A 14,056-nucleotide genomic window follows, 5' to 3' on the forward strand; every position below is an offset into this window, starting at 1 on the left:
ATGGGCAGCTGGTCAAGATAATCAGGTGGAAAGGAAAACCAGTCTGACTGTGACAAAATCCCCTATGTACATGTAATACCGGTACGTCTGGCATTGTCTGTGATACATGTACTCATGACAAAATTAGGAAAGTTCGGAACTTTCCACTTCCATTTTCAAAGCATTATACACAGTGGCGCAACTACTACGCAAGATACATGTGCATTTACAAATGTATGCCACATCGTAGTGCAACTGGAAATAAATGTACAGCTACATGAATGTGAAATGTAAATGTTGATAAGCACGCGGTTAACATTTTACATTGTTAAGTCAATCAGTATTCAACATTTCAGGGCACCAGTTAAGTCTGTAATCTTGTCCTCATGGGTTACCATGCAAAATATGCCGAAAGGCCACACAGTGCGACTTGTGCCCATTTGTGACTGAAGGGACCAGCCAAGGAAAAGTCCCTGGTATTCCGCAGGAACCATGCAAGGAACATTCCTTGGTATCCAGCTGGAGACATTCAAGGAAATTCCCTGGTATCCTGCTGAAACCATGCAAGGGATATTCCCTGGTATCCTGCAGGAACCGTGCAGGGAAAATTCCTTGGTATCCTGCAGGAACCGTGCAAGGAAAACTCCCTGGTATCCTGCAGGAACCTTGCAAGGAAAATTCTCTAGTATCATACAGGAACCATGTACTGGTCACCCTCAGCCACATTAAAGACATTCGCATACCAAATTCCTTTAACTGCATCAATGCAATTCTTAGCAAAAATGTTATTTTAATGTTTATTTAAATTAATCCAGCACCATGCAAAAAAAACCTGCTTATATTAAGGATAAATATATGGGAAAGGTTGCCATAGATATGAGTTTCTATTCACTACATTTTTGCATGTACAATCTTCCTTTTAAAATGTTTGGGAAAATTTATGATAATGCATTCACTCCATGAACATGACAAATTATGTAAACTAAATGTTTTTCCCCAACAGTGGATTACCTAGTGTGCACCTGCTTTGTAAATACACAATTATTTCATTACTTGGTACATGAATCAAATCAGTATATTCACATATGTAAATACAAAATAACAACATCCTGATGTCTTTTCTTCCTGTTCATGAAAGAATGGTTAGTCTTTACATTCCACAAAACAAAATCAGAGTGTGACCCACTCTCAGAGTGTGACCCACTACAGGTGTTGATTACTCAAAACAAGGTTTTGGGGGACAATCCTCATTTTGCCTCAGTAGGTCATAGTTAATGGTCTTCACATTTTCACAAAGAAGGTTACACGTACTTAGTACAATAATAACAATAATAAACAAACAAAAAAGTTCTTGCTTCATGCAAAGGGCATTTCGAAGTGCTACTAACAAAATGTAATTCTACTGCATGTGCAGATGTTCCTGAAAGAGAAAAACAAGCAAATTAAATGAAAGAGCAGAATTCGGAAGGAAAACTGAAAGATCTAAAAGGGATCAGGAGCCAGAGAACATGCTGAAATAAATGTGTTAGTATATAGGAACAAAATGCACACTGAGTCTAGGTTGGGTTTGTTTTTGCATTCAATAGGGGACGTTGAACAATAGAGGACAATAGGGTCCACAATTCCAGAAGGTCCACAATTGACGATCGTGTACAAAACATATGGGAGGTCTTCCTAAAAAGTTGAAGTACAAACAAAAGAGGGACAATAGGGAGTCCACGATTGAAGGTGTTTACACACTTAGGTGGGTGAGTTTGTTTTTGCATTCAATAGGGGACGCTGAACAATAGAGGACAATAGGGTCCACAATTCCCAAAGGTCCACAATTTGGGGATCGTGTACAAACATATGGGAGGTCTTCCTAAAAAGTTAGAGTACAAACAAGAGAGGGACAATAGGGGGTCCATGATTGAAGGTGTTTAAAACTGCAGAAAACTGCAGCTCAACTCCATCTATGCTCAGGAAATCAATTTCTTGGCAGTTCATAAATGCAGAAGGGGGGGGGGGGAATCTCACTAATGTACAAATAAGCTATAATCTTTTCTTTAACCCTAACCCTCTCAGACTCAGATCCAACAAAAAGAACTAATTATGGGGGGATATACATGTACATGTACAAGTGCGCACTTTTTAAATATACATTTTCATAAATTACCACTATTATATACGTGCATAAAAGTGAAATGATTCAAAGAGTGTCCAACTGTCCTTTTGCCTTTTTTGGGTTATTATTAAAAAACAAATCTTTTCTTATTTCTTCACATGTAAAATTTTAATGCAAAATGATTTTCCCCAAACTTTAAGAGATTAGCATCATCCAACCGACCCAAATATAAAAAAAGAAAAACAAGATTCCATAATGCAATATGCAGTGGACTTGCAGCAAGTCTAAAAAAATATCCACAGTGCAGTCACATGTACTTGGAGGGTCTGCATCTGAAATATCCCCATTATCCATAGACTCGCCACAAGTCCCCTCAAAGGAGTCACTGTCATCTGAGGAGTTGTCATACATGGACCAGCTTTCCGAGTCCAGCAAGGAATCGTCGAACGTGTCCACTATTTCCTCCAGTTCTGCAGACAAGTGGTCGTCAGTTTTTAGTGGAGCTGATTCTGAGTGAACCAATTCAGTTGGGATATTGACAGCTTAGCCAAACGGGTCGAGGGAGGTTTGCTAACTATCAACCCATGGGATAAACTGGTGGATAGGACAAGTTAACTAGCGAAAGCGCTGGTTTTGTTTAGCATAACCACAGGAGTGATCAACCGCCATTTTTAAGCGAAGTAGCTGGCTGCTTTCTCATAACCAATGGACTAAGCATCACAACAAACTGACGGATTAGCCAACCACTGAACTGGTTATATTTGTAACCATTTTCACTGGTTAATGTAACCACTGGATTGATTAACTTATGATTGGTAAGCAAAGCACCTGGCTGCTTATAACCAATGGACTGACTGGTAAAACAAATGGATGGATTAGCAAACCAATGACCTGGTTGTATTTTTAACCATCTGACTAGTTAGAATAACCAACCAACCAACCCACTGAACTGGTTACAAACTTACAATAACCGCTTAACTTATTAGCATAACCAACCAACATGACCAACAAACCAACTCACTGGACTGTTTACAAACCAACAATCACCGCTTGACTGATTACCATAATCAACCAACAAACCAACCAACTGGACTGTTTACAAATTTACAATCACCAATTGACTGATTAGCATAACCAACCAACAAACCTACTGGGCGCGCTTCAAACTTACAAGAATACTTTTGGGGGGCCACTCTGTACAAATATGTGTCTTTTTTCTTAGACTATGGTTTAAAATAAATAGATTAATACTGATCTCTAATACATGCAAACAGAACTGTTTATTAATAATTGGTTGTTTTTATAATTGTCTAAATTGCATTTGTAGCAAACAGAGAACAGTGGAAATTACATTATGTTTCTGAATGAATCAAAATATTTTCCAAGAAGAGGCGAAAATTTTGAATTGAAAGCCAACAAGATTTTTAACAAATTTTATGACATTGTGTCATTATTGTAGGAAACTCTGGAACAAAAAAATAAAGTCCCCACTATTTTGTAGAAAAGATCTAAAAATGCTAAATAGTTCAATTTTTCAAGCAGTGTTGTTTGTTTTCATGTAGTAGACTAAGTTTGAAGTCTTAAACACAACAGTCCATTTTTATTTGTCATGGTAGGTTGAAACTGACACAATAATTAAAAAAAAAAATAATAATAATACAAAAAAAAATTAAAAAAAATTGAAACATAACGTTAAGCGTGAGGGAGGGTTAAACTCATGTTGCAGGTTATTACCTCGCTTGAGCGTCGACAGGGACCTGTCGATCAGTCCTGGGGGAAGGAAACACACGGATTAGTAGCCAAACTCTGGAGGGGAAAAATTCATGCTACGGAAGGGAATTATTAACATGATGAAGAAGATAGGAAAGCTGAGCATGAGTAGGTGGGATTGACCATTATCATGTTGCGGCTATCTTGAATTGTTCCCATTCAACTCAACATAACTAAAGCAAGGCTGGAGGGAAAAATAGTCTGGTTCCTTTTTGCACAAAAAACATTGTCGTTAAGTACTGTTATTGGATACAGGGAACATGACTGAAATGGTGGCAGCATGATAAAGGTCTATTGTAACAAGAACATGGCGAGCATAAAGCTGGTCCCAGAGTACACAATTCTGTTCAAGGGGAAACTTTTGAGACGTTGGTGGCAGCAAACACACCAATCGTTTACGTCATGTTTAAGCTAAAGATCTGTTACACGATACCCTGTGGAGACATGGGTATAGGCCTAATAGGGAACAAAAGACTGAATACGTCTCCACAGGGCAATTTCTATAGTTGAATACGTCTCCACAAGGTTATCACAAAATAGATATATGGAATTTCCACGGTGTGTTGATCCGTCGGAAATTGAAGTATTTTATGTAAGGGATATTAAGTCCGAATTTCAGCCCAGGAAATTAACTCTGGTTAAAATAGGAGCATTTTGAAACTACACTTTAAAACTCGAAAACTTTAGTACACTTTGAGAACAAAGAAATGACTCCACAAGAATACAAATTCCAGTATGTTTGTGTGCATGCTCAATATGACACAAACAATGGAAAAAGGACCGGTTTGTTTGCTGCCACCGACGTCTCAATGGTCTCCCATGGATTTGGAATTTAATGGATTCAGAATGGCTATTCACTGGAAGTCTTATCGTGCATCTGTGCACCCAATGGGCCGGATTTTAAGCCATTACGGGGTGACCCTATACAATGGCACTGCCCGGCTTTCTTCACCAGCCACCAACCAGGCCAAGTCACAATTGACAGCGAGTCAGTGAGGTACAAAGCGGACTGTAGGCCAGCTCTCTGGGACCAGCAATCAACACCGGACATGATTGATTAAAAAAGCCCCAAAGGATCATTTGTAATTCCTAAGACAGTTCCTCAGAGAGTCCTGTATCCTCCTAGATCCGACAACATCCATCAGGAGGATTTGAGATGTTGCAGGATTGAGGCAGGTATGAGCAAATGGTCCTATGGGCTTTTCGAGTACTGTCACACAATGTGGGAAAACTGCATGCTTCTGAATGGGGAATGGCAAACGTGAACATGAGCGTTAATGCAAATTTTGAAGTTACGAGTAACACTTCCATCTTCAACTTGTACATCACTAAACAAATCTTGGTTGTTGTACCTTTGCAACTAAGACAAACGTATACAAATCACAAATGTTAACCGAGAATCTCAAACAAAATACACACACTTCCATCCCTACCTGACTTAGGCCCCGACTTGCCGCCGCTGGACCGCATGAACCCCCGCTGGATTAACGTCCCCGAGGAGTGGCCCCTTCGTGACCCCATGTTAGGGGTGGAGTCGGGCTCCAGGTGCATGGAGGGCGGGAGGATGGCGTTGAGGCTGACTAAGGAGTCGGACTTGTAGGAGCTCCCGCAGGGCGTGTTCAGGACAACCGCCGTGAAGAACTTCTCCTGTTCTATGCTCTTGCTGGTACTGGTCTCCGACGATCCACCTAAAGTTTCAAAAACGATGCTTTGACCTATGACAGCAGTGATGACTGTCCAACAGAAGTTCTGCGTCTCGAACATGCCGTGTTGGATTGGGGAGGTGCGCATGTTGTTGCCCAACAACTGCCTCAATATCTCACTCAGATATAAAGTCATGAATGGCTACTGCATCGTCGTTTTTTATGACATTTAACACTCATGAGTCATCTTAAAAGCAAATAATTATATACACAGATAGGCACTGCCTACAATTACGGCAGAACTTGGCCACTGAAACTACAATGACAAATAGAACAGTCAATAGCTACATGGACCCCTGTATACGAATGTTTACAATATACAAATCCTCTGCATCATCCTCTACACCATGAGTGCAGATTGACCTGGACCATTTATTGTCTTCATTTATGTCCACTTTACATGTAGACTCTAGTGTGGCATATTCTAATACATTACCAGCACTTTTAAAGCCGGTTTATACTCCACGCGAATCTGAATGCAAAGCGAATACGACATCAGGAAACTTTCCCTGCAAAATTCGTTGGAGTTAAAATGTGTTATACTTTTGCAAATCAGCAGCACAAAAACTTGTTGTGATGGCACCAAATCGCGTTTGCTTTCGCACCGTGTTTGAACCGGCATTTATGCCGACAGTTTGATGGACAGTGGGAAGTCGGGCCAGGTTTGTGTCCGGGGTTAAAGGTCAACTTACTGGTGGAGGGATTTTGTGCCGACTTGATCATCCCCATGACCCCTTTGCCGTGGAAACCGCTGGATCGTAGCAAGAGGGCCTTGGTGCCGGGATGCCGCCACGTGATGGCAGGGAAGCGACACTGCCGATGGCACTTGGCTAATCTCCGGATGCTGTCATCGGACAGCGCCGAGGGGACCACCACAAGAGACGGGTAACTGGGGGCAAACATTATGCAGACATGTCAGAGCTGTACTTGGGTATCAAAATCACAAGCCCAATCATGAGTAGGGTTACAAGTAACAAGGGATTAACAATGCCAAGAGAAAGCCTTTGTCAAAGCTTATTTGAAGTTATTGAGCTTGCAACTTCACTTCAGCCTTGTGATTGACTAGGCCTGTCTCAATTCATATCCGGGACGAGTTCCAGACAAGTTCCGGACACTGTATCGGGTATCAGTTGCAGGATTCTGAATGGCTTCCACCGCAATCTTCCCGCAATGAATTTATCAGTATTGGTGAGTCAAGCAGTTGCTATAAGTGAAGATTTCCCCGGAACATGGCCGGCACAAATGCAGTGCTTCTTCCCGACAACATGAACGATTCTTCCAGCAACTTGTCAGAAACTTGTCTTGGACATTGGTTGAGACGGGCCCTGGTACAAACCCAACTCCCCTGTGATATCTACTTACCTTCTACAGACCTCAAAGTGGATGTTGGCCTCCGAGATGCGGAAGGCTTCTCCGGGTCTCGGCCTCATTATGCCGCTGCTTCCCGGAGCGCCGAAGCCCAGACGGTGATAGTCCTGGACGTAGAGTTTGTTCTGCAGCTTATCTGCCGTCAGGACATCGATGGGCTTGAGCGTGGATGCTACGTCCTTCTCGTCAATCACTACAATGAGAACAGCAAAGCGTTTAGTGTAAAGGAGTGTCTCACAAATTGGGAAATTCAGGTTAGAAGTGAAAAACAGCATGCATGAGATGTTTATGAGATATTGGCGCAGTGGTTCTTTGCTCGCCTTCCACCTCTATGGCCCGGGTTCGATTCCTGCCCTGGTCCACATGTGGAAATGTGTGAAATTTCTTATCGTGTTCTCTCTACAGGTTTCGTCACGCTTGCGAGCTACGGTGCCTATTCTTTGGTGTCAGTACCAGAAATAAAAATAATTTTAATAATAACAGGCATGCAACTGGGAAATCACAAAAAAAGAGGAAATTCAAATTTTTCCCAGACTTTGTACAGTGTTTTTCTATTTTCAATGGCACACATGGGAAGTAAAAAAAGAGGAAATCAGCTGATCCGAGGAAAAGTTGCATGCCTGTAATAATAATAATAAAACCAAATTTCATTTAGGGACCGTCTCAATTCATATCCAGGGCGAGTCCGGCTAGAAACATTCACTTTGACTGGCAGAAGTTTAGCATGTATCCTGGACATGTTCTGCGGAAATTTTCATTGGCAACTGCCTGACTCACCAGTACCGATAAGTTCATTACCAGAAGACTGCAGGGAAGTTGTTCAGAATCCTGCAACTTCTAATCGATACAATGTCTGCAATAAGCCTTTTCGGAGTTCCAACTGCGCGCATTCGTAACCTGTGACAATGCTCATTGTTTGTCTCAAATGCCCTTTGACAGTACCCACAATGCACAAACAGCCTTTTTGTTAAAGTCAGTGGCGCGATGATGTCAAAGGCCATTTGAGACAAATAATGCGCGTTGTCACAGGTTATGAATGCGCAGTTGGAACTCCGAAAAGGCTTATTTGGGCGATTCACAATGCAGTGCGCCACCAAGAGTTTGCCACGGAGAGTTGAATTTTCCCAGTGCATTGTGGGAGATGGTCAATGAATTTGCAGCGCGGGACATTTGAAATTGTTAGTTTTTCTGGTCAGTAGTTTCGTAAGCGTATGATTCCGGTATCTGTTTGCCCTTTTGTTTTCTTTTTATCAATATGGTGTTTTTTGTAAGGCGACAGAACGCTATGCCCAAATTTATAATCAATTAGCTCAAGTTGTCAACTGACACTCATTCAAACTGTTCATGATTTGTCGACCGTAAACTTGAAAAACAGACTCTCCATGGCAAACTCTTGGTGGCGCACTGCATTGTGGATTTCCCGAATTGTACGGAACTCATCCCGGATATGAATTGAGACGGACCTAAGAACCAATTGAGCATGTCATTTCAGTGTCTCCCTTAAAGACTATTTATCTACTGGAGCTGATATTTCAAGACCTTTTTATATTCTGCATTGAACTAAGAATAAAAAGAAGATACATGTAAATGGTGCTACATATGCATTACATAGCTTGCAGAGTAGGGATATACATGAACTGAAAACTCTAACCCAAGCCAAAGGGAGCGTGAATATAAAGAAGCAAAATGAAAGTGCAGTAGTAATAGCATGGAAATGAATGCATGGAAAAGGCCGAGACAAAAATGATAAAATTTCATTTCATGACACGTCAGTAGGCATTATATCAAACAGCGATGCAAAATAAAACATGGTGTATATACTGTACATGTTGCAAATTGGCACTGTTTAAAAACTGGCCTTATACTATGTATGACTAGGGGTGCTGTTCAGGAACTAAATAGAGCACCATAGAAATGAACAGTGAGGAGTCGGCAGCCTGCTAATCACTAGGCTACAACCAGATTCAAAAAGATGTTTAGTTATTGTTTTTTAAGTTAGTATACAAGTAATGAATGCTTATGAGTGCAATGGTAAGAATAATTTCATGAGGCGACAGATGGAATGTCCCATGGAACATTCCATCTGGCATGGAACATTCCATCTGGCATGGAACATTCCATCTGGCATGGAACATTCCATCTGGTATTGAACATTCCATCTGGCATGGAACATTCCATCTGGCATGGAACATTCCATCTGGCATGGAACATTCCATCTGGCATGGAACATTCCATCTGGCATGGAACATTCCATCTGGCATGGAACATTCCATCTGGCATGGAACAGTCCATCTGGCATGGAACAGTCCATCTGGCATGGAACAGTCCATCTGGCATGGAACATTCCATCTGGCATGGAATATTCCATATGGCATGGAACATTCCATCTGGCATGGAACATTCCATCTGGCATGGAACATTCCATCTGGCATGGAACATTCCTTCTGGTATGGAACATTCCATCTGGTATGGAACATTCCATCTGGTCCCATCTGTCATCGAATGAAATTATTCTTTCCATTGCACGAATGTGAAACATTCATTATTTGTTTTATACAACGCCGGAATAAATCCTTGTCATCTAATTGGTCAGAGCCATCAATAGTGTAACTGTGCTATGGAATTTCTATTTATCGTGGATTAGAACTAAATTCAATGACATGACTGTGATCAACGACCCACCAATTAGATGACGGGGATTTATTCAGGCGTTGTATCATTTGTCCTAATACATGTGCTCCAACAAATGAGTGCAATGGGTAACCTGCTGTAAAACCTTTGCCTGCCAGGAAACAAAAAATATTGTTAATCTGCAATGGTACGGTACATTTAAGTAAATGGCGAGTCCACCAGGCTATCTGTTGCGAGACAGGGGTGCATTCCTCATACGCAACCACGCAAACATTGCTAATGATTTCCCACTGGCTATGCACAAAAGATCACGATCGTTGGCGACGGCTGCTCGTGTGGAACGCACCCTTGTTAACATGCATGTGAAATGCATCAGCCAATCAAATGAATGCACTGCTGTGCTTAGTCAGCCCAGATCCACCAATCAAATGTCTGTATTCAGCTGCCTGTACTATGCATAATATGTGGCAAACCTCATGGATTAATCTATGTAAAAGCACCAGCCAATCACACGAAGGTATAGTCTTACTTAGCAGGCCCTGATCACCAATGGAATGTCTCCAAATGGCCTGTATGTCTGCTATGCATATTCAGCAAACCAAACAGCTTAATTTATGTAAATATACACCAGCCAATTAAATTAATGCATTGTCTTCCTTGGCAGGCCCTGATCACCTATGGAATGTCTCCAAATGGCCTGTGTGTCTGCTAATGCATATTCAGAAAACCAAACAGCTTAATTTATGTAAATATGCACCAGCCAATTAAATGAATGCATTGTCTTACTTGGCAGGCCCTGATCACCAATGGAATGTATCCAAATGGCCTGTATGTCTGCTAATGCATATTCAGCATACCAAACAGCTTAATTTATGTAAATATGCACCAGCCAATTAAATGAATGCATTGTCTTATTTAGCAGATCCTGATCACCAATGGAATGTATCCAAACGGCCTGTATGTCTGCTACGCATATTCAGCAAACCAAACAGCTTAATTTATGTAAATATGCACCAGCCAATCAAAGGAACAAATGATGAATGCATTGCCATCCTTAGTCAGCCCAGGCCACCAATGAAAATTAGCTTCAATAAGCTTGTCTACATATTTTCAATTCATGAAAATGATCAACCAATAAAATTAGTGCTCTCGCCATGCCAGGGCAACTACTTTTTGCACCACATGTGTCACCAATGTTAAATCAAGTACTTTTTTCATGACTGTTCTGGAAGCGGTCTCACCAAAATTTTCCGGCCTAATGTAATTTTGAAGAAGTCAACAACTATGCATGATGGAAGGTGATCAGGATTCGTGTTGATGTGCCTAGGTGTAGGGGTCAGTTTTTAAATGTCAACATAAAAAGTCAACAGATTACCTAATAAATACATGTGTATATACCGTAGGTTAGCCGTCACTGTATTATGGGGGAGTTTTCCATTGTTAGGGTAATTAGGACCCAGTTGTGGATTTTTGCAGCCCCAACAGTGTCTTCTGCTCCCCATACTTGTATTACCATGGGAAAACTCTTGTGTAGTCGCCACAAATGCAGAACAAGAATTGGTATACATGTACATGAAGACACAGCACCATCACCACCTCCCCCAAACCTTACCCTATCCCAAAACCTTACCCCATCCCCAACCCGCCCCCCCCTCCCCCACCCAACCCCCTACCCACACCCATCCCATCCTCCCCTAACCACCCCCACCCTATCACCTACACATCCCAAACCCACCCAAACTCCAATCCCTATCTCCTTTCCCCTCCCCTGACCCGTACCCTCCCCCACCCCAACCCCCTACACCCACCTACCCTATCTTCCCCTATCTGTCCTTACCCACCCTGCACATCCCCACCCTAACCCTTACTCGAATTCCAATATCCCGCCCACCCATACATTCCCACCTGACCCCATGCAACCCCTACTCTGATCCCTATATACTGCCCCCTCCCCTTATCCAACCCCTACAACAACCCATCCCTACCCATCCCTACACATCCCCAACCCAACCCCTACTCCGATCCTATATCCCGCCCCCTGCCCAACCCCCTCCTAACCCAACCACTACATCCATACCCATCCTCTCCCTACCTGTCTCCCCTACCTGTCTCTCCCTACCTGTTCCCACCCCACCTCACCCGAACCCAGTATTCCAACCCCTCTCCCCACCCCACCCCACCCCACCCCGCCCCACCCATCCTAGCTCCCCTACTCATCCTATTCACACAAACCCTAACTCCAACCCTATCCCCAACCCACCCCACCCCACCCTACCCCATCCCTACCCAACCCAATAAACTAAAAGATCAAACCAGAAGCTCATGCACATCCCCAAAATGCATAGTGTACATGTACATGTTATACCGGTATACACACATGTACATGTTATACCAGTATACATGTATATGTAACAATTAAAAACTTTAACATTTCCTTGAATTAAGTTCCTCAATAAAATCATAAAAATTTACTGCAATGATATGAACCTACCTGAAGTTATAGAGATGATACATGACAACTGCATTTAATTTTTTTCCCCAAGTTAACTAGAACCAAAAAGTTCAACATTTTTATCTGAACGCGGACGGCCGGACGCCCGGACAGACGGACGGAAATTGGTATTACATAGGCTCGCATCTGCTTCGCAGCTCGCCAATAAAACACAATTTACTCTTGAACAAAGGAAATTTATCCTTTGTGTGTTTCTCTAACTGCGCTTTCTCACTTTCAAGGAAAGTACCGTAGCCCAAGACGATTTTCAACCCTTGAGTTCGACGAAGCATAATGTTTGTTCCTATGCATCATTTTGAATGAAATAAAGTTTGTATGGTAGATCTGATTTTAAGAGGTACGTGTAATTTGAAAATATTCCAAAATCCAAGTGCAATATACTTTTATTGATTGGTTTTCGACTGTTAGGTTTTTTTGTGGGACACACTGTATGTGGGAACATTTCTGCACGCGTGGGGAATATTTAAACAATTCTGCATGTACTGTGTGCAATGCAGTGGGCATTGCAATTGGCATAAAACACTGTTCTCTGATGAATGTAAAAAAAAAAAATTAAAAAAAAATCACAATTTCCTTTCCTGAAGATACTGGTTTTATAGTCCAATTAGGGGGGGAAGGGCAGCATTCAATGCGGAGTTTTTATTCAAGATGGCACTGTTCATTTTTCAGCATTGTGCAACATTTTTCGCCCGTTTTTTTTTTTCAGAAAAATGTAATTCTTAGACTTTCAGTCAGATTTGACTTTAGCTGGTTGGCTTGGTGAGAGGCAAGCTAAAGTATGCTTGGTGAGACCGCTACATGTACAAGTACTACACCGCCGGTGAGTAAAGCATTCCCCTGTAGCTCAATTATTTTAGAAATTGCGCCAGCCAGTGACACCAACAATGATCAAACATTTCTGTAACCTGCTGGAATGGACATGGAGCGACATCTTTCTATTTTTTGTGACCGCGGAGGCAGTGGAGCATCCGAGAGATCTGCAACTAAAAATCAGTGCGGCGGTTGCCCATGATTTAAAGTGTATCGATTTGATGCACAAGATGTTATTTAAAAAAAAAAAAAAAAATTAACAAATTATTTTTTTTTTAGAAGCTGTCAGTGCAGGCCTTTTAATGGTAAACTTAATTTAAGAGAAACAAAAATTAGAGTGTGCATGTAAATGCACATGTTTGGAAGTTTGTTCTTGACATAAGGCAGCTGCTCTTAGAACGTACATGTCACTATTAATTTAAATTGTGAAAATTGTTATTTTTTATTCAAACATTATTTAAAGAAAACAAATGCCTTCGTGCACAGTGCAATAAATGTGTACCAGGGGTTTCTCTTGCGAATAGCTTTCATTTTTTGGTGCATTTTCAGTCAATTTATCAGTCAATTGAGTGCTGGCATTCCAGTAAAGAGTGGTCTAGGTCTCCATCTATCCAGCCAAATCCGGTTTAGGCCCGAAGCAAGTCAGGACCAGGTTTAGCCAAATTGCAGTCTCCAGACCGGTTTAGGTATCATTCCAGAAAGGTCGAGTTTGGCTCCATTCCAATTAAGACCAGTGTAAATTCCAAACCAAGTCAAGATCAGTTTTAAGTCCAAATCTTGTCAAGACTGGTATAACCAAAATGCAGTATAAACCGGTTTAGGTACCATTCCAGAAAGGTCAAGTTTTGCTCCATTTAAGTTAAGACCACTTAAAATTCAAGACCAAGTCAAGATTGGTTTTAAGCCCAAATCTTGTCAAGACTGGTTTAGCCAAAATGCAGCATAAAGCGGTTTAGGTACCATTCCAGAAAGGTCGTTTTTTTTCTCCATTCCAGTTAAAACTGGTTACAGTTTCAATCCAAACAAGATTAGTTTATTAGCCCAAATCTTGTTGACTGGTTCAGCCAAAATGCAGAATAAACTAGTTTAAGTACCATTCCATAAGATCAGTTGAGGCCAGTTTAAATCAGTCTCAACCTAGTTCAGACTAGTTTTAAGCCCCAATCCAGTCCTGGCCTA

The 14,056-nt window shown here is 41.6% G+C and overlaps 1 protein-coding gene across 13 annotated transcripts in view; it reads right to left on the reverse strand.

Moving 5' to 3' along the window:
- The window catches only part of LOC119726647 (myotubularin-related protein 13-like), a 101,958-nt gene that overhangs the window by 18,966 nt on the left and 68,936 nt on the right, over positions 1-14,056 (reverse strand). For 10 of the 13 annotated variants that reach the window (XM_038198512.1, XM_038198455.1, XM_038198421.1 and 7 more), the window contains 4 exons: positions 6,919-7,117; positions 6,249-6,445; positions 5,287-5,541; positions 3,818-3,853 (listed from right to left, as the gene is read on the reverse strand). In XM_038198512.1, the coding sequence (XP_038054440.1) occupies positions 3,818-3,853; positions 5,287-5,541; positions 6,249-6,445; positions 6,919-7,117 (687 nt within the window). Of the gene's footprint in view, positions 1-3,817; positions 3,854-5,286; positions 5,542-6,248; positions 6,446-6,918; positions 7,118-12,972; positions 13,051-14,056 lie in introns of all 13 variants that reach the window. The other 3 variants (XM_038198497.1, XM_038198446.1, XM_038198505.1) reach the window with 2 other exon arrangements.

This window comes from Patiria miniata, unplaced genomic scaffold, assembly GCF_015706575.1.
Source record: "Patiria miniata isolate m_02_andy unplaced genomic scaffold, ASM1570657v1 HiC_scaffold_1, whole genome shotgun sequence".
NCBI classification, from domain to species: Eukaryota; Metazoa; Echinodermata; class Asteroidea; order Valvatida; family Asterinidae; genus Patiria; species Patiria miniata.